General features: G+C 37.3%; 1 protein-coding gene and 1 long non-coding RNA gene across 17 annotated transcripts in view; one reads left to right on the forward strand and one right to left on the reverse strand.

Moving 5' to 3' along the window:
- Window positions 1-24,455, reverse strand: part of PEX5L (peroxisomal biogenesis factor 5 like) — a 241,669-nt gene that overhangs the window by 102,538 nt on the left and 114,676 nt on the right. For 8 of the 16 annotated variants that reach the window (XM_001168575.8, XM_016942331.4, XM_063806405.1 and 5 more), the window contains one exon: window positions 4-108. The exons of 5 other annotated variants lie outside the window; for them this stretch is intronic. In XM_001168575.8, coding sequence (XP_001168575.2) covers window positions 4-108 — 105 coding nt within the window. Of the gene's footprint in view, window positions 1-3; window positions 109-2,530; window positions 2,597-24,455 lie in introns of all 16 variants that reach the window. 3 more of the 16 variants (XM_016942329.4, XM_003950233.6, XM_016942326.4) reach the window with 1 other exon arrangement.
- LOC104005862 (uncharacterized) lies at window positions 56-23,664 on the forward strand. The gene is made up of 4 exons (XR_679335.2): window positions 56-213; window positions 3,735-3,895; window positions 14,582-14,706; window positions 23,321-23,664. It is a non-coding gene; the product is annotated as an uncharacterized LOC104005862 (long non-coding RNA).

Below are 24,455 nucleotides of genomic sequence, written 5' to 3' on the forward strand. Positions count from 1 at the left end.
CACCTGTGATGTCATAGTAAGGAGGGGCTTTTCTTCAGCAGACTCCTCCCTCGGTATCTCCTTCATCACCATGGCAACAGCCTTATCTGCCGCCCTAGAGCCTTTCCCCTATAACAGTGAAATCAACAATGACTGTGTCAGGAGAGATCTTTAACTTATTATTTATTACAAGATATTCTAATGTTTAAAGAGCAATCCAACATAAATGAAGAGGTAGGCTGCTGCAAGTGAATCTTGAGGCTTTTGGCTGAGGAGAAAACACACAAAATCTGAAAAAAGATTATTTGTGAACTTTTAGTTAGCTACTTTTTCCCCTTTACAGCTGACATATTACATTTAATTTTAACATAGTATTTTATATGTATAATATGTTTTAAGGAAATTAACATGACATGAATTTTTTGTAATATCAATTTAAAAACACTATGGGTTGCCTGCTACGTTCATTTATAAATTATTACTACATAATTCCTAAATATTTTGAATGACAGGAGTTTGGGATAGAGATTAGAAGCAGGATCCAACTCCCACAGAGGGCTTTTGCTGGGTGATCTCTGGAGTCTTTGCCATTTTTGAGTGGATTGGGATAAAAAGAGTAAAAATGTTGCAAAATATCTAAAAATCCTCCAGTGGCTTGACATAACAGTAATTCACCCAGTCTGTTTTGTGGAGATGGTATAAACTTCATGAAAAAAACATTTCGCAACTTTCAATGTTTTTGAGACCAAATAATTTTAATAGAGTTTTAGAAGTGTCTTTTAACTGAAGAACCCCATAAATACAGACGTAAAGGATAATTAATACATAAAGGATAATCCATAACTGATGTAAAGGATAATTAATATTGTGGCACTAATCTATATCTCTCTATATATCTATAGATACATATGTATATGTATATATATATAGATAATATGTATACAAACACATACATATCCCTATGTTATTTGTCTCTCAAAGAAGTAGAATTATAAACTGTAAAGGTATATGGTGGCTTTCTGTTATTTGAGTTTACCAGATTATTACATTTTTTGAGACTAGATATGGTATAATGGGAAAGCCCCCCAAAATATTACCTTTCCATCCCAATTAGAAAAATTTCATACTATGTAAAAATTAAATAATCCTTAAATACTTTAAAAACAAAAACTTCAATTTTCTCAGGTCTCTGGGTAGAGCCTCCCTGAAGAAAATAATTTTATACTAAGAAAAGATATGAATATCTGTGTTGTAAACCTACTTAAAATACAAATGTAGCAGACAGACCTATCACAGGCAGAGAAACGAAAACCGACATATGGGGGTCTAATATTGGAAAAGGGAATTAAGAGCCAGGGTTGATATTAACTCAGAACTTAATAAAGCTTGATCGTTTCCATGCAACAAAAAGGATACAATTACATCATTATCTTGTGCTTTCAAAGGGCTTAAAGTATTTAGAAGGTAGGTTTACTCTAGGGATCAAAACATTATCCATTTTCTCAGGCACTGACTTTCTAAAATGTAGCCAGAGGCAGCTTTTCTTTATGAGAACAAAGAAAAAGTTTTTGTATAGCTAATAGATTTTTAAATGTGTGTATCTGTTTACAATGCTGAAAGTTTGTTTCTTTGTTTTGACTTTATAACTAGCATTATTGAATTATAATGTGTTATTTCCAAGATGGAATATCAAATACTAGAGATTTTATTCAGCAGATATGTCAGTAGTAATTTTCATATATGTATGTGTTTTGAAAAGTTTATATGGCCACAATTCAAAGAATAACTGACTTCTGGAAGAATAAAGGATAACTTGATTCATTGCATAACAAATTGAGGTGCACAATGATTCCAGGTTTCTTCTTTAATGAAGCAATGTGAACTTCCTAAAATGGAGATGCAAACAATTCTGAATTCTGGGAAAAGATTTATTATGGCACTATAACTGGTTTACATTTTATCAAAATATAAAAATTATTTGGATGAAACATCACACGCTATAAACTTAGTACATCTTTATAAGCTACACTCATTTACAGACTAAATATGGTTTATAACAAATATTTTTGCAGCTTACGTTTTTCAAGAGAGCAAAGTCATTTGTGAAGAATTCTTTCCATGCTTCAGTAAGTTCTAGTAATATAGCAATAAACAAAGTGGCATGCTTATATTTCAATTCCTATTATATTTAAAATAACAAATCTAATGTTACAAGGTATAATTTAATTTAAGAAAATAATAATTTAGATTCTTTTCTTGGGCTAAGAAAAAATGTCAATTGATAAGCATCTCAAAAAATTTCAGGTCAATTTTTCAGTACATTATTTATTTGAAATGCTACCAATCCATAAACTACATACAGATATTTCTTTACATGTGCAACTATAATAGCTAGAGTTAGCAAGGGACATGCCATTTCACTAAAACAAAAACAAAAACAAAACAAAAATTAGTCCTTTCATGCTGAACTCTAGAACAAAGCAGTGGTCAGCTAGAAAGGATGTACAATAAATACATGCGGTGCTTTTTATTTCTTGCAGAAAAAACCCACCAAAGCCAGGGTCAGGTCACTTTTTTGAAGACAGTGCCACTTTTTCTTCAAGGTTACACCTACTACCTGAAAAGAGTCATGACACACCCATGTTAGTGCCTGCTAGCAACTTTTTTCTTTACAGCCTTTTTTGGCTTTTGAGATAATACCCCATGAGCGTCACTGTTTTACAAGTGCGGTACAGTCTGAGGACAGAATGGGAAGGTCTGCCACAATGACATCTCCATGGTACCAGATACAGTGTCTAAAACCACTGCCAAATCAAGTGAATACACTCATGTACCAATGCAAGATTTCCCCCAAATCAAATTGCCTCCTCCACCTGTTATCTTAAAATCAAGCTGTGTTATTTCTGACTTGTCTATTTATCTCGTGGGATAATGCTTCCAGAAATCAGAACCTGACTGATAATTGGCTTGGCAATTCATGGAACTTTACAAATTTGCTTATCAGCAGCTCTGCAGGGCTGATGACAATATAACTGTGCAGGTTTCTTTCTTTTTTGAAGGCAGTAGCTTAAAACATTGTAAGATATATATGTAATTGTTCAGACTTCAAACTCAATTTTCAAAAACATTGTAAGATATATATGTAATTGTTCAGACTTCAAACTCAGTTTTCAAAATATAACCACACCAAAGGGTCGATTTTCATCTATTATGTGAGACAACATGAAGACAGACAAAATAAAATATACACTGAATATACATTCAAGCATATAAGCAGTTTATAAACTTTAGATAACATTAAGTCTATATGCTTCTATGCCACTCAGCAACAATGGAAAAGAATAGTGACATTTTGGAAGTTGATTATCATATTGTGGTATCCTCCAGCAATAATTTCAGCCTATTTCTTTTCAAGTAATATTTCAAAATCACTTTTTCCCACTTCCCGGTTTAATTTCTTGAAATAACGTTGACTGGAAAAACAATAACAACATTAAGGGGAAACATTTTTCTCAATGCTTTCCTGTGGAAAATTATTTGATATTTTTATTTCTTCCGTCATTTGTTTCTTCACTTAGGAAATATACAGAATGACAGCCTTCCTAACAGATAATAATTCTAGAGAATAATCTTTTTATTAGGTTCTATTATAAGAGCAGGCACAAATGAATGAAACACAGGGAGTCTAGCAGTGCCATTAACATTTATTAAGAAAACCAAGTCATGGTCCACTTATTTCCGTTTTTAAAATACAGAACATAAGAAACAGCATACACAATACTGGACATCACAGGACCCTCTCTGGCTGGATACCAGGCTGTGGAACCACCAGATGCTTCAGATGAGAAAGGTTGGATCTGTTTCACAGGGAAGGGGCTAAACTATTTCAAGAAGCGACCACACGCTGGGCACTCTGGTAAATGTTTGACATAATTTCATTTATTTGATCTTGTGGTAACTCTGTGGGGTAGATAGATAGTTGAGGACACCGAAGCCCAGAAACAGTATGATGTGGCCAAGGCTTCAAAGCCATTCTGTGGCCGAGCCAGGACAGGAACCCAGACCTGTTTTCCAGGCTTTCCTGCTTCGTCTCTACCATACCGGTGTCTGTTCACGTGGCTTAGTGAGGCTGGAGGGCTCTCCCTGCTGCCCTCTCTGACTGCCATAAATGTCCGTTGTTCATGATCTCGCTCAGATTTGGGGCGGCAGCCACTTCTCACTATAATCACATAGGCAAACATTTTCTGAGAAATATCTTCTTTCTCTAGTCTGGAATGGTCAATAACTTCACTCACAAGCACGTTTCTAACAAAATGCTTTTGCTGCTTTTATCTTCACAGAAAAGTAACCTAAGTATTTCATATATATACAAACTTCTTTTTTATTCTGTAGATCTTAGTAGGTTTATAAGCTTTAGCATCTCTCTAATTCTTATTAAATGCTAGCTAAATGCCATTAAATGCCACTTTTACTAAGACTTTCTTGAGATCCGTTTTGGTGCATAAAATACTTAAAGTATGCAATTCCACAGTTACACAGGCCACTGGTTTAGTTGCAGATTCTATTACTGCTACCAAGGAATTTGTAATTTAAAACTTATTTTCATTATTTTTAAAACTCTCAACAATTATCCAGAGTTTCTTTATCAGAGATATTAAACAGAAGAAATTGAGATAGGTTAGATTAGAGGAAAAGTAAAAGACTACAATATTAGACATCTCTGCCAACCCAAAATTATCTAACATATGAATTTTCAAAATAGCCCTCCTTTTGTTCTGATTATAAAAATATACTTCTTGCCAAAAATTGGTAAAAAACAGAACTAAGAAAACAAAATTAACAACTCTAATATTTTCATGAATTTTTTTAAAAAAATTATTTTATTTTATAATACCAGCAATTAAGCAATTTTTTAGGCTGAATATTTAAAGAATAGACCTATTAAGATCAAGCCTACAAGTATGAATATATTGAATATATTTATGTATACATACACGTAAACAAACTCCTGCCATCTATATATTTTTGTTTGTTTGTTTGTTTTTGAGACAGTGTCTCGCTCTGTCACCCAGGCTGGAGTGCAGTGGTGTGATCTCGGTTCACTGCAACCTCAACCTCCTCGGCTCAAGTGGATCCTCCCACCTCAGCTTCCTAAGTAGCTGAGACTACAGGTGTGTGCAACCACACTCTGCTAATTGATTAAAAAAATTTTTTTTCTTAGAAATGGAGTTTTACTATGCTGCCCAGGCTGGTCTCAAACTCCTGGGCTCAAGCAATCTTCCTGCCTTAGCCTTCCAGGGTTCTGGGATTACAGGTGTGAGTCACCATACCTGGCACGGTCTTTAGTTTTGCATATACTAAAAAATTCTGGACCCTGGATTAAGAACCTGCAAAAAACTAGCCACCAAAAGGCTAATTTTTGATGGTTGTTCTTGTCTGTCATGCACAGAAGCAGGATAATCTTCTTTCACTTGGCGAGCTAAATGTCAAAGTTAGTGTCGTAAGTGTCATGCTCTCTTCAAACTCCCAACACAGGAAAAGGTCAGGGCAATATTTTGCAGTGTCCTTTCCCAGTAAAGTGCGCTCCTGTAGATTTCTTCCAACACAGATGAGGGTTCAGGACATGTTGGTTCTGTCTTATTTCCTTCCCAACAGAATGTTTTGTAAGTTTTAAAAGTGGTACAAATAGCTAAATTTTGACATACTGGTCAATCCTTGTTTCTAAACATTCTGAAAGAAGCACAGATCTAGGTGTAAACAATTGGGAAGCATGGACAGAATTTGCTTGTCTTAAATAGAGATTCATATGTGGAATTCACAATCCATGATGAATTTACCATTGGTTCAGTGATCTGTTTGCAGCTGGAAAATGTGATTTACAATTCCTTAATCAGGGTAGTCAAGTTGCAGAAAAGAAATTGGTGCCTATCTATTTAATATAATGACACAGGGTATTGAAAAGAAAGATTTCCAGTTGACCCTTTATGTATTTCTCCCTTACTGTCTCTTTTTCCCCTCCAGCATTGCTTTCTCCATGCAACAGGTGCACATTTCTTCAGCCATCATCTTTTCTAGGAAGTCTTCTGGGATTAATGAGGAGTTACACTAATTACATTCTATTATATAACTCCTGGACCTTCCATTTGTGTTTTGTGTTAATTGACACTATTTGTTTTACCCAGACTGGGAATGTGATCAAGTGGGGGAAGGGAGCAGGTGGGAGAAAGTCATGGATACCAATCTCTACGGTCTTTGATTCTAAGCCTCCACTTATGAACATTACTGGAATTCCATGGCCACCATATGTATACTCACTTTCCTTGGTCTGAATGATTGGAGCAGGGTGAGATTATGACTTTCATGGGCCCTAGGCACTTTTGGCTTCACGAGCTACTGCCTTAAAAAAATCATATTCTATTACTACATTGGGATAAAGACAAAAATAATCCAGACTGTACTTATTATTACATATTAATTGTTACAAAATAGTCCATTTTGGGGGGTTCTGATTTTAAGGGAGAGTGAAGTTAAATCATTTTCGTGGGTGCTTAACAGTATTATGGGCCCTATGCACTGTGTCCACTGTGCCAAGTGGATAAATTGGCACTTCTCCTTCTGAGTTGGGGTCGTCTCCTCCACAGTCAGTGTGCTTTCCCTACTGCTGCTGTGCTGTCCCTGGAGTGGCTGTCCTGGTTGTCTCTGGGTGATCTATGCTGCTTCCACCCTCCTGCATGCCCATCATGGCTGTTCCTGCCCTAATAGCCCCTTTGGCTACTGCTGCTGGCCTCACTGTTTTTGTTAAGGAAATCTTTCCTAACAGTACTCACAAGCCTTTGAAACAATTTTTTTAAAATTGACAAACAATAATTGCATGTGCTCAAACAGCAGCTTTCATCTTGTAGTTCTTAAAACACACTCTCTAAAAGCCTGGACCCTTTAGACCTGAGGCAGAAAGCATTGGCAAGTAATATCCATGCTTACTCTAAATGTAACCCCTCCACCAGACAACAGGCCTCAGCCTGCCTCAGGGTGGACTCCTGACCATCCAGGGGCACTTCTGAGGAAGTTGAGTCAATCTGTGTCTTTTTTTTTTTTTTTTTTTGAGATGGAGTCTCGCTCTGTTGCCCAGGCTGGAGTGCAGTGGTGCGATCTTGGCTCACTGCAAGCTCTGCCTCCCAGGTTCAAGCCATTCTCCTGCCTCAGTCTCCCGAGTAGCTGGAACTACAGGCGCCCGCCACCACGCCCGGCTAATTTTTTTGTATTTTTAGTAGAGACGGGGTTTCACCGTGTTAGCCAAGATGGTCTCGTGATCCGCCCGCCTCGACCTCCCAAAGTGCTGGGATTACAGGCGTGAGCCACCGCGTCCCGCCAATCTGTGTCCTTTTTTTGTGGTTGTTGTTAAAAATTTAGTCTATTAGTCTTTAAAAACCAGAGTCACTGATTGGCTCCAAAGAAGTTCTTGCCATTTTTTTTTTCCTGACGATGCAGTTGGTCACTTGAGGAACAGAACTGTCCAATACCCCAAATTTCTGAGTTGTGCCTGCAGACTAAGCTCCTCCTTGGGACCTTGTTATTATCTTTTATTTTGTAAACTATTCCTTGGCTGTGTCTCACTAATGAAACTGCCTTATGAGAGCAAAGATTGTGTTAATATCTTCTGAACCATTTCCACATTGTTTGGTATAGTCCTCTATGGGCACATAAATGCTCAAGTGCACTCAATAAATATATGTACTGGATATCTTTTTCAAATTATTTCATACTGAAATTACATTATATGGCCAACTTTGATAGAAGGTGATTTTGAATTAGATGAAAAGTTTTAATTAGACTTTTAAGGAAATAAAATAGTTTCAAGCACCTAAATAAAAATTCATTAAAATTAATAAGATGTTGCCGGGTAAAGATGCTTAAAACTTGCTCCGAAGGACAGATAAGGCTTTATTTTTAATTAATAATATCCCTTTGTCCACAAACAATTTACCATTTGTTTGTTCTTTTGAGAGGATTAAACATTCCCCCATCTCACTCTTACCATGTCCCAGGACTTATTTACCCTCTTTGTTTTCCAAGCAATCTTACCACAATGGTCAAGGTAATAGCACTTGATCTTCATTCACGTATAGCTGGCTTTGAATCAGTAAAGTTTTAATATCAGGCTTCCTCTGATGAATGTGGTTCTAAGTTACTAGAGATTATTTTATCCTAAGGATGAGCATCTCTATTATACACCTGCAAGCAACTTTTCCTATCTAGGGTGGTCTATCTTAAAAACATTTTTTTCTTTTGCCTTTGGCCTTACATTGAGGCTGGCATAAATAATACATATTTCATAATTAATAAGTAAATGTAGAAAGATATGTTGTTTTATTTTTTATATGATAAATCCCAAATTTGTTATAGTTTGAGAGGCCTTTGAGGATTGTGTGAAATATGTAACAAAAAATGTAATCCCAATTAAAGGGTTATTGGTATTATTTTTCAATTCCTTGTCAAATATCTCAGATCATTTGCAAACAGGCATTTTTTTGGTGTTATTTTTAAGTAAAGGAAAATGACTAAAATACAAAGATATAAAAATTACTTTTTCTAAAAATTCTGCCCTGGCTCCCCAAATATAAGAACTCTAGACTGTTTGTACCTTACTTGCACAAATGGAGGGACATCTTAACATTCAAGAGAAAGTAAAGCATGAGAATCATTCATCATCAACATAGGTAGTTGCTTAGACTATGCTGAAGCAATGGTGTTTTGGGCATAGAGGGAGGTGAGACATAGCCTCTTTTGGAAAGGAAGTAGGGAAAGAGGTCTTGAGGCCTGGTTTCTCAGTGTATTTTATGATTGGAAAGTATTCCAAAGTAAATATAATAAACAAGATTCTCTGCAGGTAAATATGGGGTCAAGACAATGAAAATGTTCCCTTGGATTCATATGATTACCTTTGGAATTCTTTTACTTATCAGGGATTAGATGTATTTCCCCAATTTCTTGCCTCTAGTAAATAAAATATATATACCAAATTAAAAAAAAAGTCACAAGGAAGAATTTCATCCTCCTACTAAATTGGAGCCCATTAAATGTTGAAGGTCATTATCTTGGAGCAAGAAGATTAAATTCTCCTTTTTTTTCTTTGTTTTAGTTTTGAGATGGGGTCTCTGTTGCCCAGGCTGAAGTTCAGTGGCGCAATCATAGCTCACTGTAAACTTGAGCTCTTGTACTCAAGTGATCCTCCTGCCTCAGCCTTCTGAGTAGCTATGACTACAGGTGTGCACCACCGTGTTTGGCTAATTTTTAATTTTTTTGGTAGAGGTGGAGTCTCGCTATGTTGCCCAGGCTGGTCTCAAACTCCTGGCCTCAAGTGATCCTCCTGTCTTGGCCTCTCATTGTGCTGAGATTACAGGCATGAGCCATCATGTCTCATCTTCCCTCCTTTTTTTAAAGATGAAAAAAACTGTATGTTAAATATTGTTACTAAATTATTGAATCTAAGAGCAAACTTATCCAGATGTCATAAGGTAGAATTATACTATATCATTTTTATTCCAGAGGAAGGCAATTAACTAGTGAATTGGAATTCACCCCCTTTATGAATGTTTAAGGCACATTCTACTGCTAATTGCTGAGCCAGAATTGTAGACTCAAGTTGAAGCCTGACTATTCAGTAGCCTTCTCTGTGGCTTTCCCCATTTTCTGGCAGGTGCAAGTGTTTTTATCAGCTGGTTCCCCAGTCACCAAATGTCCCAGTTTTGTTGATATAACTTAAGAAAGTAAACTACAGAAACTAGGCCAAGTTTACAAGCTACTAGCCAAGAAGGTCTGCAGCTAAGGTACTCCATCTGCCTGACTTCCCTGAAACAGCTCCAAGAGAGAAGCTGAGACTTTGGGAATTCCTATTCTAAAATTGTGGAATTGACTCTGGCACCTCTGCTTATCCACATTTCTCTGGGGGTCATTGGCAACGTGTGGGCTGGCTCCTCATAATGCTCTTGGGTTCCTTAAAAGCAGATGAATAATAGTCTCTCACTTTGTGGAGAAGAGTTAGGAAAAGTATAGAAAGATCTTAAAGCTGCAAGCCACAGTCAGCGTGTAGCTGGGGGTGGTCAAGGTGATTACCAGCTAATGGAGCCAGTGGAGCCTAAGTGGTCAGTGGAGTAGAAAGTAGGAAGGCCACGTGGCATGTTGGCACCAACACCCAGACTGGAGTCAGAAGAGAGGAGTTTCAATCCCAGCTCTGCCTTTTATAAACTCTTCTCTCTAAACTTCTGTTTTATCTTTTTTTATTTTATTATTGTTATACTTTAAGTTTTAGGGTACATGTGCACAACGTGCAGGTTTGTCACATATGTATACATGTGCCATGTTGGTGTGCTGCACCCATTAACTCATCATTTACATTAGGTATATCTCCTAATGCTATCACTCTCCCCTCCCCCTACTCCATGACAGGCCCCAGTGTGTGATGTTCCCCTTCCTGTGTCCATGTGTTCTCATTGTTCAATTCCCACCTATGAGTGAGAATATGTGGTGTTTGGTTTTTTGTCCTTGCGATAGTTTGCTGAGAATGATGATTTCCAGCTTCATCCATGTCCCTACAAAGGACATGAACTCATCATTTTTTATGGCTGCATAGTATTCCATGGTGTATATGTGCCACATTTTCTTTATCCAGTCTATCATTGTTGGACATTTGGGTTGGCTGTTTTATCTTTTGAAAATAGGATGGCATTACTGTCTACTTCATAGATTTTTGAGAATTACATGAAATAGTACACATGAAAGCACCTTCCATAATGCCCGGCACATAGTAGGTACTGAAATATGAATTGACTATGAACTATGACTGCTAAGCTCATGGGCTCTGTTGGCTTAATTGTCTCTATGTGGCAAAGTATGCAATCTTTTGCTTGTATTCATCCATGGAATAAGTGGCAATGGTTCTCCTAGTCTTACTGTTGCAGAGTATTCTATCATCTGAATGTACCACAATTTACCCATTTAACTGTTGATGGATATTTGAATTCTTCCAGTTTAGGGCAATTATAGAGAACACTGCAATGAACTTGAATTTAGAAGCCACAGGGGACCTAAGAAGACCAAATAAAATAAACTGAAAAATAGATGTGAAAAGAGCAGAGAGACTTAAATATCAGCAATAGAAGCAGCAAATAATGAATGTACAGAGAAAATGTGTTATCCATGAGCAAATTAAGAGGAAGTCTGAGTCTCTGTAGCCAAGTTGAGATGACTTAAGTCAAAGCAAAGACAAGTGTTGAGATGACTTAAATTAAAAGAGACTAATAGGGCACAGAGATCAAGGAGCAGAAGCAAGACCAGGATGCTGAATGTAGCCACAAGCAGATAATAACAAACCAGTTTCTAATGATTTGGGATTAATAACTGTCAGGAGCTGAGTTGTGTACGCCCAAAATCATAGGTTTTCCTATCTCATAGATACTAAGCCCCAGTATTTAAGACTGTGACTGTGTTTGGAAACAGGGTTGTTAAAGAGGTAATTAAGTTAAAAGGAAGTCATTGGAGTGGGTCCTAATCCAATATGACTGGTATTCTTATAAGAAAAGGAAATTAAGACACAGACATTCACAGAGGGAAGACCATGTGAAGACACAGGGAGAAGACATCCACTGACAGCCAAGGAGGGAGGCCTTTGAAGAAACCAACCCTGCCCACACCTTGATCTCAAGCCTCCAGCCTCCAGAAATGGGAGAAAATAAAATAAATTTCTATGGCTTAAGCCACCAATCTGTGGTACTTTGTCATGGAAGCCCTAGTAAACTAAACAGTAATAGAACAACCACCCATGAATGACTATGAAGAGATCTTACTCTTACATCTCTGTTTAGAAAAATCCAGAAAGAATTCACTAACAATGTTACTTTAAGCCTTCTTAGCTAATTCCTTTTGTGGTTTCTAGTCTGTTCAAAAGGACTTCATAGGGATTGAAAACCAGAAATTTGGAAGCCCTGGCCTCCTACAACATGCCATGACCTGATTGTCAAGGAGAGTTGCCCAAAATAAATGTAAATGAAGATTGTGCCTCAAGTGGTCATTCAGTGCCAGCAGAGCTGTGCTTTCTCTCACCAAATGGAGGCTTTAGTCACATGACCTCAAATTACAGTTTTGAACTGCTTGAAAACAATTTTCTTGTGAAAAAGCAAATTTCTTTTGATTTCTAAATGTGAATGCTCCAAGGAAGCTATTTGTTTCCAGCTAAAAGTTTATTAAATTATATACACTTAGAGGCTTCTATTAGTTAATATAGACATTAGTCAAGATATATAGTTGATATGTATGTAAACAGAAAACAAATTAAAAAAAGAACATTTGGAAAATAATCCTGTACCACTGATAGTTTTTAAATTTTATTTGAAGAAAGCTCTTGCCAGTATCTCTGTAGCATATTCTGGGGTAGGGCTTACACCTTGTCTCTGCTGTCAGACACAGCCTGACTCGTTTCAACTTATAAATGAAGACATTAGCTTAGATGATATCCATGGGGGACTTTAGATGAGTTAGAACCCTGGGAGTGGCAGAATATTTTAATAAAGCCAGTTTCCCTTTTTCTAATCACCATAAATGTATAATTCACCTTTCTATGGGTATGCAGATGATGTACAAGTTCATTTAACTTTTCTATCAAACTTTCTGGTTATAATCACAGTATTGATTCATTTCAAATGTAGAACACCTCTTATAAATGTCAATACACGTATGAAGTTTGCTCTTGGAGCTACCACTTAAGTACTTATTAAAAGAAAAAAAAACCCTCTCAATTCTCTTCCCCACCATACTTATTGACATTCATGAAGATGAGAGGCTAGCCTAGGAGTACAACCAGGTAGCGCACTCCAGACAGAAAAATTCCAGTGGTTTTGAAGCCAGTGTCTGGGCTGTGCTTAGACTCAAGTCCCACAATCTATATTCCATATTTCTGTTCTTAGAGGTTTGCTTTAACTGACAAAACAGAAGGGGAAGAAAACAGTTGTCAAGTGCCTCCCTTTTCTCGTGTGTTATTCTGTTTGCTTATCAATTCCAAGCTGCTGAGGGATACCCTAGCCCAGTGGAATGTGGCAACATAGCTTTATATGTGTGCTTGCTGAGGTTAGGCGGGGTTTCTGTTGATAGAACATGGGACATGGTGCAGGGAAACAAAGAGTTTGAGACTCAGAAACAATAATACTTTCTTGTGTGATCTTGGGCAGAGATCTTTTTTTTCTCTAAGTTGGAGAGTGCCAATGATACTAATAACTGCCTTACTGACATGGCAGAGTTTTTGTGAGGATAAACTAGGTAATATATGTAAAAGTAAGAATTCAATATGCTCTAATAATATTATAAATCAGCAAAATCCTGTTAGCTGAGTAAATTATTTTCCATGTCTATTTGGGAGTCCATAGAATCTGAAAGGATTATTTATAATTTGAAATAGTAACTTGATAATGCTACACTATAATGAAAAAGTTAATGGACTTCTCCTAACAATAGAAATCCAAAGCAAGTCTGGATCTGGCCCATTATAGTTGCAGTTGCAAGACTCCAAGGTACCGTAAGATTGCTAATGAATTCACAGACTGTTTTATGTGCTCTAGGATTGACAAATATAGAACCATGTTAGGAAATCTATCCAAACACAGTTATATAATCACAAAAAAAAAGATGACTTTCGACTTTCAAAGTCTAAGAAAGGATTCAAAATAGAAGACTTTAAGATTGCTGGAATAGTTCAAGCAATTCCAAAACTATATATTTTTACTAATTAGTACACTGGTTTGTCTGATGAATTATAAATAGGCATCACATATCTTGTTTCCAATTTGGAAAGACTAGAACACTTTGGTGGACTGTTTAGTTCATAAAGGTATTGGATCATTTCTAGTTTTTACTGGGCATTAAACATGATTGCCTGTATCTCTCTATCTCCTATACTGGAAATATGCCCATACTCTGTGTCTCAAGCCATTGTTAATGGAAGAGTAATTTGATAATATTGGTTTCAAGTTGCTTAAAAGTTTTTCTCAATCTGCTATAAATGGACTCCCCACTAACCCCTACATTTTCTTCTTTCTAACTCTCAGATATATATCAAAAGAGACTAAATTAACATTTAAAAGTGATTTGGCCTGAACTCAGTTCAATCTGCTAAATAATGAATTATGGCCTTTTAGGTCCAAAGATAAAAGCAACTACATGATACTGATATTTTATGAGACAGGTTGAAATTGATACTAATTCTAGGTAGATGTTATATGTAAAAAATCCTTTAAGTTTAAGATCCTAGTTATTCTTACATAAGCATATGCTATTTATTTAAATTAAACTTTTAAAAGGTTCTCAGAAAGTAGAAGAGGTTTTAGGTCCTCCACTGAAGCTATTCCTATAAACACTGAATTGAAGAAAGCTCAGAATGGTTTTAGCCTATTAGAATTTATGTTTGAAAATTTAGAATTGGTCGAATCTCCACTCCCCTATTGACAATATCACAATATTTTCTTTTAGTCACATATAACCTGTTCAAGTGCAATAAGACAAAAAACCTGATTAACTAGCATTCTCAATTATTTTTTCCAAAAAATTTCATGTTTAGGAAAAAATGACAAGCAAACCAGCTCGTTTAAAGGATTCTAAAGATTCCAAGTTATGGTCCACAGTCAATATATATTCAGCCCCAACTCTGACAACTATATCTAAGGAAACATCCATTAAGGAAAGGTAAGTGGGTAACAGCCCTCAGGCCTGTCATATCCTCATCCTTCAAAGAAAAAATTAGGTTTAGCATATTGTATTTAGTAATGTAGAATGAAGTATTCACACATGTTAGAAAGACTTGCTAGTAAGAAAAGGTGTTTTGTTCCCTTTAGTCAGTCTTGAAGAGATGAAAATTTTCAGCTAATTAGAATAGCCAAATGCCTTTGAGTGTTCTCATTAGTCAAAATTGTATGGTATTTCTTCTGCTAGACTTCAAAACACAGAGACTTGCTTTTAATTTCTTATACTTAATGGCTGATTTTCTCAGAATGTTGCCACCAAGGTCATGGAAGGAAGTTATTTCAAAGGCTTACTTTTCCTTAGGCCATCACAGTTACTTTAGGTATAAATTATATGTCTATGGGTAATTTATTCAATGGTATAAAAACATAGACACATTTTCTGGTTTTGTTTCCATTTATAATAAACTTCTTTAAAAATCTTATTGCAAATTATTTTAAGAGATTTTAAGTTTCAGTAAAAACTTAACCTAATCTGTTGTAGGGCTTTTTATATTTAAGTCATCAAGATTTAAAAATTGCAGACATGTTTTTTCTTTTTTTCTCAAGAACTTAAAACAATTTGCTCAGTAGGCTTAGAGTTTGAGCTTTTCTTTGAAAAGTGAAAATAAAGATGTTTGCATTTTTCCTCATTAAAAGTTGCTTATTTTCTTAGAGAATATTTAATTGGAAATAGAAATGTATTTCTTGCATTTGGATATTTTAATATCACAGTGTTTTTTGCTACAAGAATAAAACAAAAACTATGTCACAGTAAGCAAAGAAAGTGACTGACAGTTTTTGCAAGAACTTAACTTGGATTCGTGTATTACAGAATTCATTGTCTAGCTAGGACTCTTAATTAGTACCATAGAATTTTATTAATTTTTTTCAGCTTAGAGTCTGTGAATGTTGATGATTTTATTTTTAAGTTATATCATATCATGTTAACATTTTTATCTCTTTCTCCTTTTCTAAAATGAGCCATGAAATTATATACTTTAGAACTCTAGGATCTTTTATAAATATGATTTCTCTGTATATGATATTTGTGACTGCACAGGCAAGAGGAAGGACTGATAAAAATACACCAACTGAATTTTTCTTTGACTAACAGAGATTGATGTTTTAGATAGCAGACATCTCCTTAGGTGCAAACATGGCTCTTAGAATGTCAGTCTTATTACAGGGTGCCAAAGTTCCATAGAGGATAGTCCAAACTCTAAGAGTTGCCTGGCATCACGGAATGTTCTTGAGGAAAGGGACTCTTGGAGCCCTTTTCTCTGCTTTGATGTGCAGGCTCTTCTTCCATCACTTCCTCCCCGACAGCACTACACTAGCCAGCTATACTACACTACTCACCATTACACATTAAGTCTCTAGAGGTCCAAGTTACTGTGCTCTGTCTGCAGAGGCTGTTTCCTTCACTTGGAATTCCCTTCTCGTCATCTTTACCTGGTGAATTCCATGTATTCTTCTAGATTCAGCACAATCACCACTTTTTTTTAATGGAAGTCTACACTGTGATTTTCTTAAAGTTGGATATTGGTTCTCATTCTGTTTTGTGTTGCCACAAACAGTCATGTGGGCACAAAGGTGTTAAATGAAGGCTTACTGGATGGATGAATGAAGGCATGAATGGATTGATAGGTGATATATCTGCCTAATACTCTTTGAGGTTTCTTCCAAAGTCAGGTTACAGAAGGATAAAACCATCTCCTTCCCAAATCTCTCCACCAACATCCGAGGCAAAGACAAGGGATGGTGATGGCTCCTGGCTAAGAATTTAAAGGAGTTCTCCTCAGTGATAATTTCAAAACTTTTGATCTCTGTAGCTAAAAGAAAGTTTGTTATGAGTTTATGGCTCAGCCATGGGACATTTTTATAATTTCTGCAAAGCCTTTGCAGTGATAGTGAAAATCATATTTACTTTAAATTAAAATATAGTAGCAGTTTAGACAGGGAGAAAGGAAAGAAAGAAGATTGGCTAAAAAAATCCTCTACATTATCTAATTAAATGAAATAATTTAATTTAAACACCTTCTATAAGATGCAGCCGTTTTGCTTGTGATTAAGAATGGAGCCAAGTTTTGCACTCAGATTGACAAGGTGTGGAATAAGAAGACAAGGAAGTGATTCCTTTGTATGCTTTGCTCAGTGTCATACATATAAAGCCAAGAAAAGCACCTGACACAGAGTAGGTACTCAAATATTTGTTGAATGATTTTTTTAAAATCCACAAAAAACTTTGATATAGCAGAAGCAGGAGCTCAGAACCAGAGAAGTTAGCATCCCCAGAATCCACAGAAATCTTGTGAGGCAGTGCTGGGATGGGAGGTTTTGAATTTTACCGTGCAGTAGTGCTTTGAGTCAATCTTGTCTGGATCTGAAGATGTGGGGAGACCTAGCTGGCATAGAGATTAAATAAAATAAAAGAGAAGAAACTATAACTTTAATCGAACATGCCTTAAGGAAGAACTAGTACATTCGTGTTCAGTGATATTGAAACCAACACAAATTACCTTAGTGATGAGAGATGTGCAGAAAAGTCACTCAATTTTGAAGATTACTGGAAAAAGTTGAAAATTGCAGTGATGTATTATGTGAAAATAGAGTGCTTATGTGTTCTGCCAGGAGGAAGGTAGAGAGCATTTTCTGACTTTCTGAATTAAACAATTTCCTGAACAATCTGAGAATAAAGGAGGCACAGGGAGGGTGTTTATAAAGGTCACCCCTGGAGAAGATGGCTGTGTATGAGATGCATTCTCTACTTTGAAGCCTCCAGGAATAGAGCACTTCTTTATTTGGTGTGTGACAGTGAATATAACAATTTCTGCTTCTAAAGAAACTACTCAGAACTGCAAACTTATTTGAAGAGTGTGATGGTCCAAAGAAGAGATGGGCATCAGAGCATCCAGTTAATAAAAATAACTACCAAAATAGTATTCAGCATGTTACAAAGTTTCCAGTTGAATCTCACAAACACCTCTTTGAGTGGATACAATTATATCCTCATTTCACAAAAGAGATACTTGAAGCTCAGAGAGAATAACTTAAATCAAAGCCAGTAGCCTAGTAATAGCAGCAGTAGTAGTAATGGTAGTAGTAATAATAATCACTTATCGAGCATCTAAAATATGCCAGGTGTTGTGCCATATACTTCATACATATATATTTTGATAGTACAGTCATGCATTGCTTTATGACAGGGATACAGTCTGAGAAAAGCACTATTAAACAATTTGATTGTCGTGTGGACACTATAGAGTGTACTTACCAAAACCCAGATCATATAGCCTCATACACATCTAAGCTATATGGTATAACCTATTGCTCTTAGACTGCAAACTCATATAGCACGTAACTGTACTGAATACTGTTTGCAATTATAACACAATGGTTAAGCATTTGTATATCCAAACATATCTAAATGTAGAAAATGTAGAGTAAAAATATAATATAAAAAATAAAAAAATGGTATACCAATATAGGGTACTTACCATGAATGAAACTTGCAGAATTGCAAGCTGCTCTGGGTGAGTCAATGAGTCTGAAGGCCTGAGACATTACTGTATACTACTGTAGACTTTATAAACACTGTACCCTTAGGCTGCACTAAATTTATACAAAAAATTTTTCTTTCCTCAATATTAAATTAAGCTTAGCTTACTGTAACTGCTGTACTTTATAAGTTTTTAAATTAAGCACCCCCCCCCCCTTTGTTTCTGAGACAGCGTCTCGTTTTGTCACTGAGGCTGGAGTGCAGTGACATGATCTCGGCTCACTGCAACCTCTGCCTCCTAAGTTCAAGTGATTCTCCCACCTCAGCCTCCTGAGCGGCTGGGATTACAGGTGCACACCACCACTCCCGGTGAATTTTTGTATTTTTAGTTGAGATGGGGTTTCACCATGTTGGCCAGGCTGATCTCGAACTTCTGACCTCAGGTGATCCACCCGCCTCGGCCTCCTAAAGTGCTGGGATTACAGGAGTGAACCACCATGCCCGATCTAAAAAAACGCTTTTTGATCCTTTTGTAATAACACTTAGCTTAAAATACAAACACATTGTATGGCTGTAAAAAAATATATTTTCTGTGTTCCTTATTCTATAAGGTTTTTTCTATTTTTATATTTCTTTCTTTTTCTTTTTTTCTTTTTAAAAATCTTGTTAAAAACTAAGACACAAACACATTCATTAGCCTAGGCCTACACAGGGTCAGGATCTTCGGTGTCACTCTCTTCCACCTCCACATCTTGTCCCACTGGAAAGTCTTCTGGGGCAATAACATGCATGGATCTGTCATCTATGATAAAAATGTCTTCTTCGGGAATCCTTCCTTACAGACCTGCCTGAGGCTGTTTTACAGCTAACTTTTTTTTTTTTTAAATAAGCTGAAGGAGTATACTCTAAAATAATGATAAAATGTATAGTTAAGTAAATATATAAACCAGCAACATAGTTGTTTATTATCATGATCAAGTATTATGTGCTGTACATTATTGCAGGTGCTATACTTATACATCTGGCAGCACAGTAATTTGTCTTCACTGGCATCACCACAGACAAGGGAGTAATGCATTGAGCTATGACATTAGCACTGCTATGATGTCACTAGGTGATAGGAATTTTTCAGTTCCATTAAAATCTCATGGGACCACTGTCGTATATGTGGTCTGTTGTTGACTGAAATGTCTTTTTTTTTTTTTTTTGAGACGGAGTTTTGCTTTTGTTGCCCAGGCTGGAGTGCAATGGCGTGATCTCAGCTCACCGCAACATCCGCCTCCTGGGTTCAAGCGATTCTCCTGCCTCAGTCTCCTGAGTAGCTGGGATTACAGGCATGGGCCACCACTCTTGGCTAATTCTGTATTTTTAGTAGAGACAGGGCTTCTCCATGTTGGTCAGACTGGTCTTGAACTCCCGACCTCAGGTGATCGACCTGCCTCAGCCTCCCAAAGTGCTGGGATTAAAGGTGTGAGCCACTGCGCCTGGTCTTGAAATGTCTTTATGTGGAGCATGACTGGACCTAAATTACAACTCTTTGAGGTATATGCTTTCATTATGACCATTTTAAAGATGCAGAAACTGAGACACAGAGAGGTTACCTGGGAAGAACTAGTAAGCGTTAGAGTGGGGACAAAGTCCAGGGTCTGGCCTCAGGGTCTGTGCTTTTAACTACTATGTTTTATTGCCTCTCATTAGACCTGGATTAGAAGCCAAGTTTGTGCATTCTTGGGACCATGTTGTCAGCCATGACCCTCTACTATCGCTAGGTTCTACTTGGCGGTACTTCACAATTTCCACTGTCATCTATCTTCTCCTTGAGCAAAAGCATACGGATTCCAAGTAGCAAAATCTGGATACATTCATATTTTTATACAGGTCACACATTTGGTGGGTATAGTAAAATCCAGGATTTGGGGATAGGTACGTCTGACTTTCAAATTTATGCTCTTTCTTCTAGAAGGCACTGTGATAGCTCTATGTTAAAATAAAATTCTTGAAGACATTGTGGCACAGTAGCTTTTTTAAGCGTCACTGATGTGGCTCATCAGTAAAACTACCTTTCTACCTCCCTCTGGACCAAGGGGGCAAAAAGCCTAAGTTTCAGTCCTAGTACTTCCACTTAGAAGGGTGTGGCAAGGTTGCCTTTCTGAGCTTCTCTGTTCTTATCTGTTAAAATGGGAATAATGACACCCATTTCACAGTGTTGTAGCCAAAGAACCCAGTGCAGGAAGTTAATATTGTGGGCATTTGAGAATCATTAATTTCTTCTTCTTCTTTTTTTCTTCTTTCTCCCTCATCTCTCCCTCATCTTGGGCAAGACAGCAAATACCATGAATTTTCAATGGTATAAGTGCTATGCTACAATTGGTGTGTATTTGTGCATACTCCTGTGACACATCCACAGACAGCAGAGAATAAAAGAAAAGGGTTCTTACGGAATGAAAACATAAGATTTTTTCAGAGTCCTCAAGTTCTACTCAATTCTCCAATGTACTGTATATCTCAGGCCAGCTTAAGGACAGCTGTGGATTTGGAAGAACATTCCACAGATTCTAGGGCTTGGTCAAGTACTATTTCATTCTACGCTCTAGTGGCTTCACATCTGTACATCCTGGATTGTTTTTTGTGTACATCAGTTACCAGTAAAGTGGAAAAGCAAGGTCAGGGAAGTAACAAGACACTGCCAAACTCTTTATGTGGGAGATCAAATAGAATCCTTGAAACACTCCAGCAAAGTAGGTTCTAATACTTCCTTTAATAATACTTAAGTTAAAGTGGCAGTGGTGGGATTTGAATCTGGGTTTGCTTAACTTTGAAGCTGGAGATCTTCCCACTACCACAGCAAGCTGCCTCTCTCTAGGTACTTGATAAGTATGTATGAGCTAAATAGAAATCACTTTTAGGCTTGTGAAAACCTTTCCCAGACTTACTCCTTGTTAGGGGCTCGGTCTTGCATTTTGGCAAATGACTAGGGGCTCTTTCACAGGCATCACTGGGTCACGCTTGATGGAACTCTGGCTCCATTCTGCTTAGGAATGCAGGGTCAGAGCTTAGTAGAATTTTTTCTTCCCCCTTGAGTAATTTGTCTGCAAATAGGTTAGGCTGCCATTGGGTCAGCAGTCGATGTGCCTTGAGTAGGTGGTCATGATCTGGACATACAAGCAGGCACTTCCACACTCAACTCTATCTTTGCGGTAAGAAGAGAAAAACCCAGAACAAATTAAAAACAAGTAACTGTTTTTTCTGAGATGAAGTCTTGCACTGTCACCCAGGCTGGAGTGCAGTGGCGCGATCTCAGCTCACTGCAACCTCTGCCTCCCGGGTTCAAGCGATTCTACTGCCTCAGCCTCCCGAGTAGCTGGGATTATAGGTGTGTGCCACCATGCTCAGCTAATTTTTGTATTTTTAGTAGAGATGGGGTTTCACCATGTTGGCCAAGCTGGTCTCGAACTCCTGACCTCAAGTGATGCACCTGCCTCAGACTCCCAAAGTGTTGAGATTACAGGCATAAGCCACTGAGCTTGGCCAACTTTTTAAAGATAGTAGTTAAGTTTAGAAGTGCTTGCCTTTCTTAACTCTGTGCAGAGACACCTGGCAAAATGTCCATTAGAAAAACAACAAGAAGGAGGTGTTCCTTCAGGCTCCCTGCTCTCACATTTATTCTCTGGAGGCAAAACCAAGTGGAGTGGAAAGAGGGAGCCTCACCGTTCTGATCTGAGTGGAACCTCCATTATGTCTGTCTGTCATCTCTCTTCCCAATCAGAGCCAGCGTGCTCCCCTCCAGGTGGTTTCTCCTTTCTTCATCCTGCTCCTTTTAGAGGGAAATTTACTCAAGTTTCTTTCTTTCCCTTCTCAATTTCTTCTTGATTGAGTTGGGTTGGGCCTTTTATAAAATCAAATTTGTGTGTAAGCATCCATCCCTCAGCTTTAAGTGAGGATCTGAAACATCTATTTTTGTGAGGCAGAGTTTAAATCAGAAGCATTTGAAAAAAATATTTTATGTTATTAAGTGGGAAAAGGGATAGGCATTAACAGATAACCTGTTATATAACAGGTTAACAGGTGTACCTTATGTGTTTGATCTCCTCGCAAAAATCTTACAAAATAAAGGTATTATCCTGTTCTATTTTAGAAAAACGAGATCTGTTCAGAGAGGTTAAACTATATTCCCAAGATCACTGGTAGAATACATATCTATTCTCAAGACATGGCTTAGTAAACTTTTCACGTCTTTACAAACTTAAGCTCCATAAGTACAGGAGCCATATTAATTTTGTTCAATACGGAATCCCCATCATCTAAAAGAGTCCTTGGCACTTAATAAATGCTCAGAAAGTATTTTTGAATGAATTTCATTGTACCTTGCTACATAATGGATATAAGTTAACTTTAAAAATTAATAAAATAGAAAAAGGAAACACAATGTATACACAGTATAATATATACACAGTATTTTTTACACAGTATAAAATCAAAGGAGAAAACAATGAAGTCCCATTTTCCTAAGCCCCTTACTACTAACTAGGGACACTGAACCCTAATCAGTTACACAGTTTTTTGGTTTTCTTAAGATAGGAAGCAAACCAATTGCTCAAGACACATACAGCTCTTCCAGAAATAAATCTTCTAGGAAATTGTACCCTAAAAGGTGGTACTTGGTAACATAATGGATGAAGTCCTAAAAATATCTTTAAGGGAGGCATGGTAATAAATGGGATTTTTTAGGACTCTAGTCCTAAAAATTTGGACTTTCCACATTGGGTAATGTGGAAAGACACAGTAAGCCAAAAGCATCACATCAGCCAAAAGTATCTCTTTCCACATTAGCCAATAGCATGTCACACTAGAGCACAATACAACAAACATCATCATGTAAATCAAACAGGTGCTTAAGGAACTCGCAGAATGAAGGCTTTTCCTTAAAGAATCAGTCTGCGCAAGTAGTTCCTATCTTTCTGATGCTGGCAACTCACATTTGAACTAAATCACAAATGTATTCTGTTCAATTATTTGCTTGGAGTTCATCTGAAGTTTTTCGTGTCTAACCTCTTGATCTTTATGACTATTCTTCCAGTACTTTGCAACCTACCAAGTATCATCACAAGAGCTATGAAAGTGAAGAGAGACATACGTTATCTAAGAATCTCAGAGAGATGACTCAGTCAGCATCCTCTCTTGGTGTACAATGGTAGGGACAGCTACTGTGTCATCTGGAGCATGACAATGAGAACACAGACACTGGATCGTCCTGATATAGCCTGCAGTCCATCTGGGCCTCTAGACATTCATTTGCATTTGCATTCATGCGCATCCCCTACTACTCCAACTCCTACACCTTTTGGCAGGATATATCCACACAGCTGGATTGGAATCACAAGATGTTTTTATTTTTTGCCTCATTAAACTAGTTTCTCTCAAGCAATGTGTGTTTTCTTTATATTCCAGCCCAGAAATCATTTAACAGGAAGAAGGCATCTCAGAGATGTGCTTCAGAAAAGGCTTATGAATGGGACACAAAAACATATTGCATTCACATAATTATCTCTCCTCTCCTCACCCCCCCACCCCCAACACATAATGTATATTCTGTAAAAAGTTCTCTCTGGAGCTCACTAGACCGACTTGTAACTGCTGGGATTATGATTTGTTGCTTGTAAGATTATGGATCATGGAGCAGTAAATCAGCCAGTCAACAAATATTGCCAAGCACTGTCCCAGGCTGGGGGAATGTGGCAAACAAGACAGACAGATGTAATCTTTGTGGAGTTTAGGATTTGGAAGAGATGAGAGATATTACGCAAATAATTTCAAGCATGGTAAATGCCATTAAGGAGAAAGCACAAGATGCTACGGGAAGAGACAACAGCAGGATGTAAGATAAACACCTCTTCCTTTATTTAAATGTGCCAGGAAGATAGCTTTCTCCTGATTGTCCAGTGCTGTTTTTAGAATTTCAGTGCTTCCTTTTCTTTTCTTTTTTTTTTTTTTTTTTTGAAGGAGTCTTGCTCTGTTGCCCAGGCTGGAGTGCAGTGGCACGGTCTCGGCTCACCGCAACCTCTGCCTCCTGAGTTCAAGTGATTCTCCCACCTCAGCCTCCCCAGTAGCTGGGATTACAGGCACGGGCCACCATGCCTGGCTGGCTACTTTTTTGTATTTTTAGTAGAGACGGGGTCTCACCATGTTGACCAGGCTGGTCTCGAACTCCTGGT

The sequence above is a fragment of the Pan troglodytes genome, chromosome 2 (assembly GCF_028858775.2).
Source record: "Pan troglodytes isolate AG18354 chromosome 2, NHGRI_mPanTro3-v2.0_pri, whole genome shotgun sequence".
NCBI lineage: Eukaryota > Metazoa > Chordata > Mammalia > Primates > Hominidae > Pan > Pan troglodytes.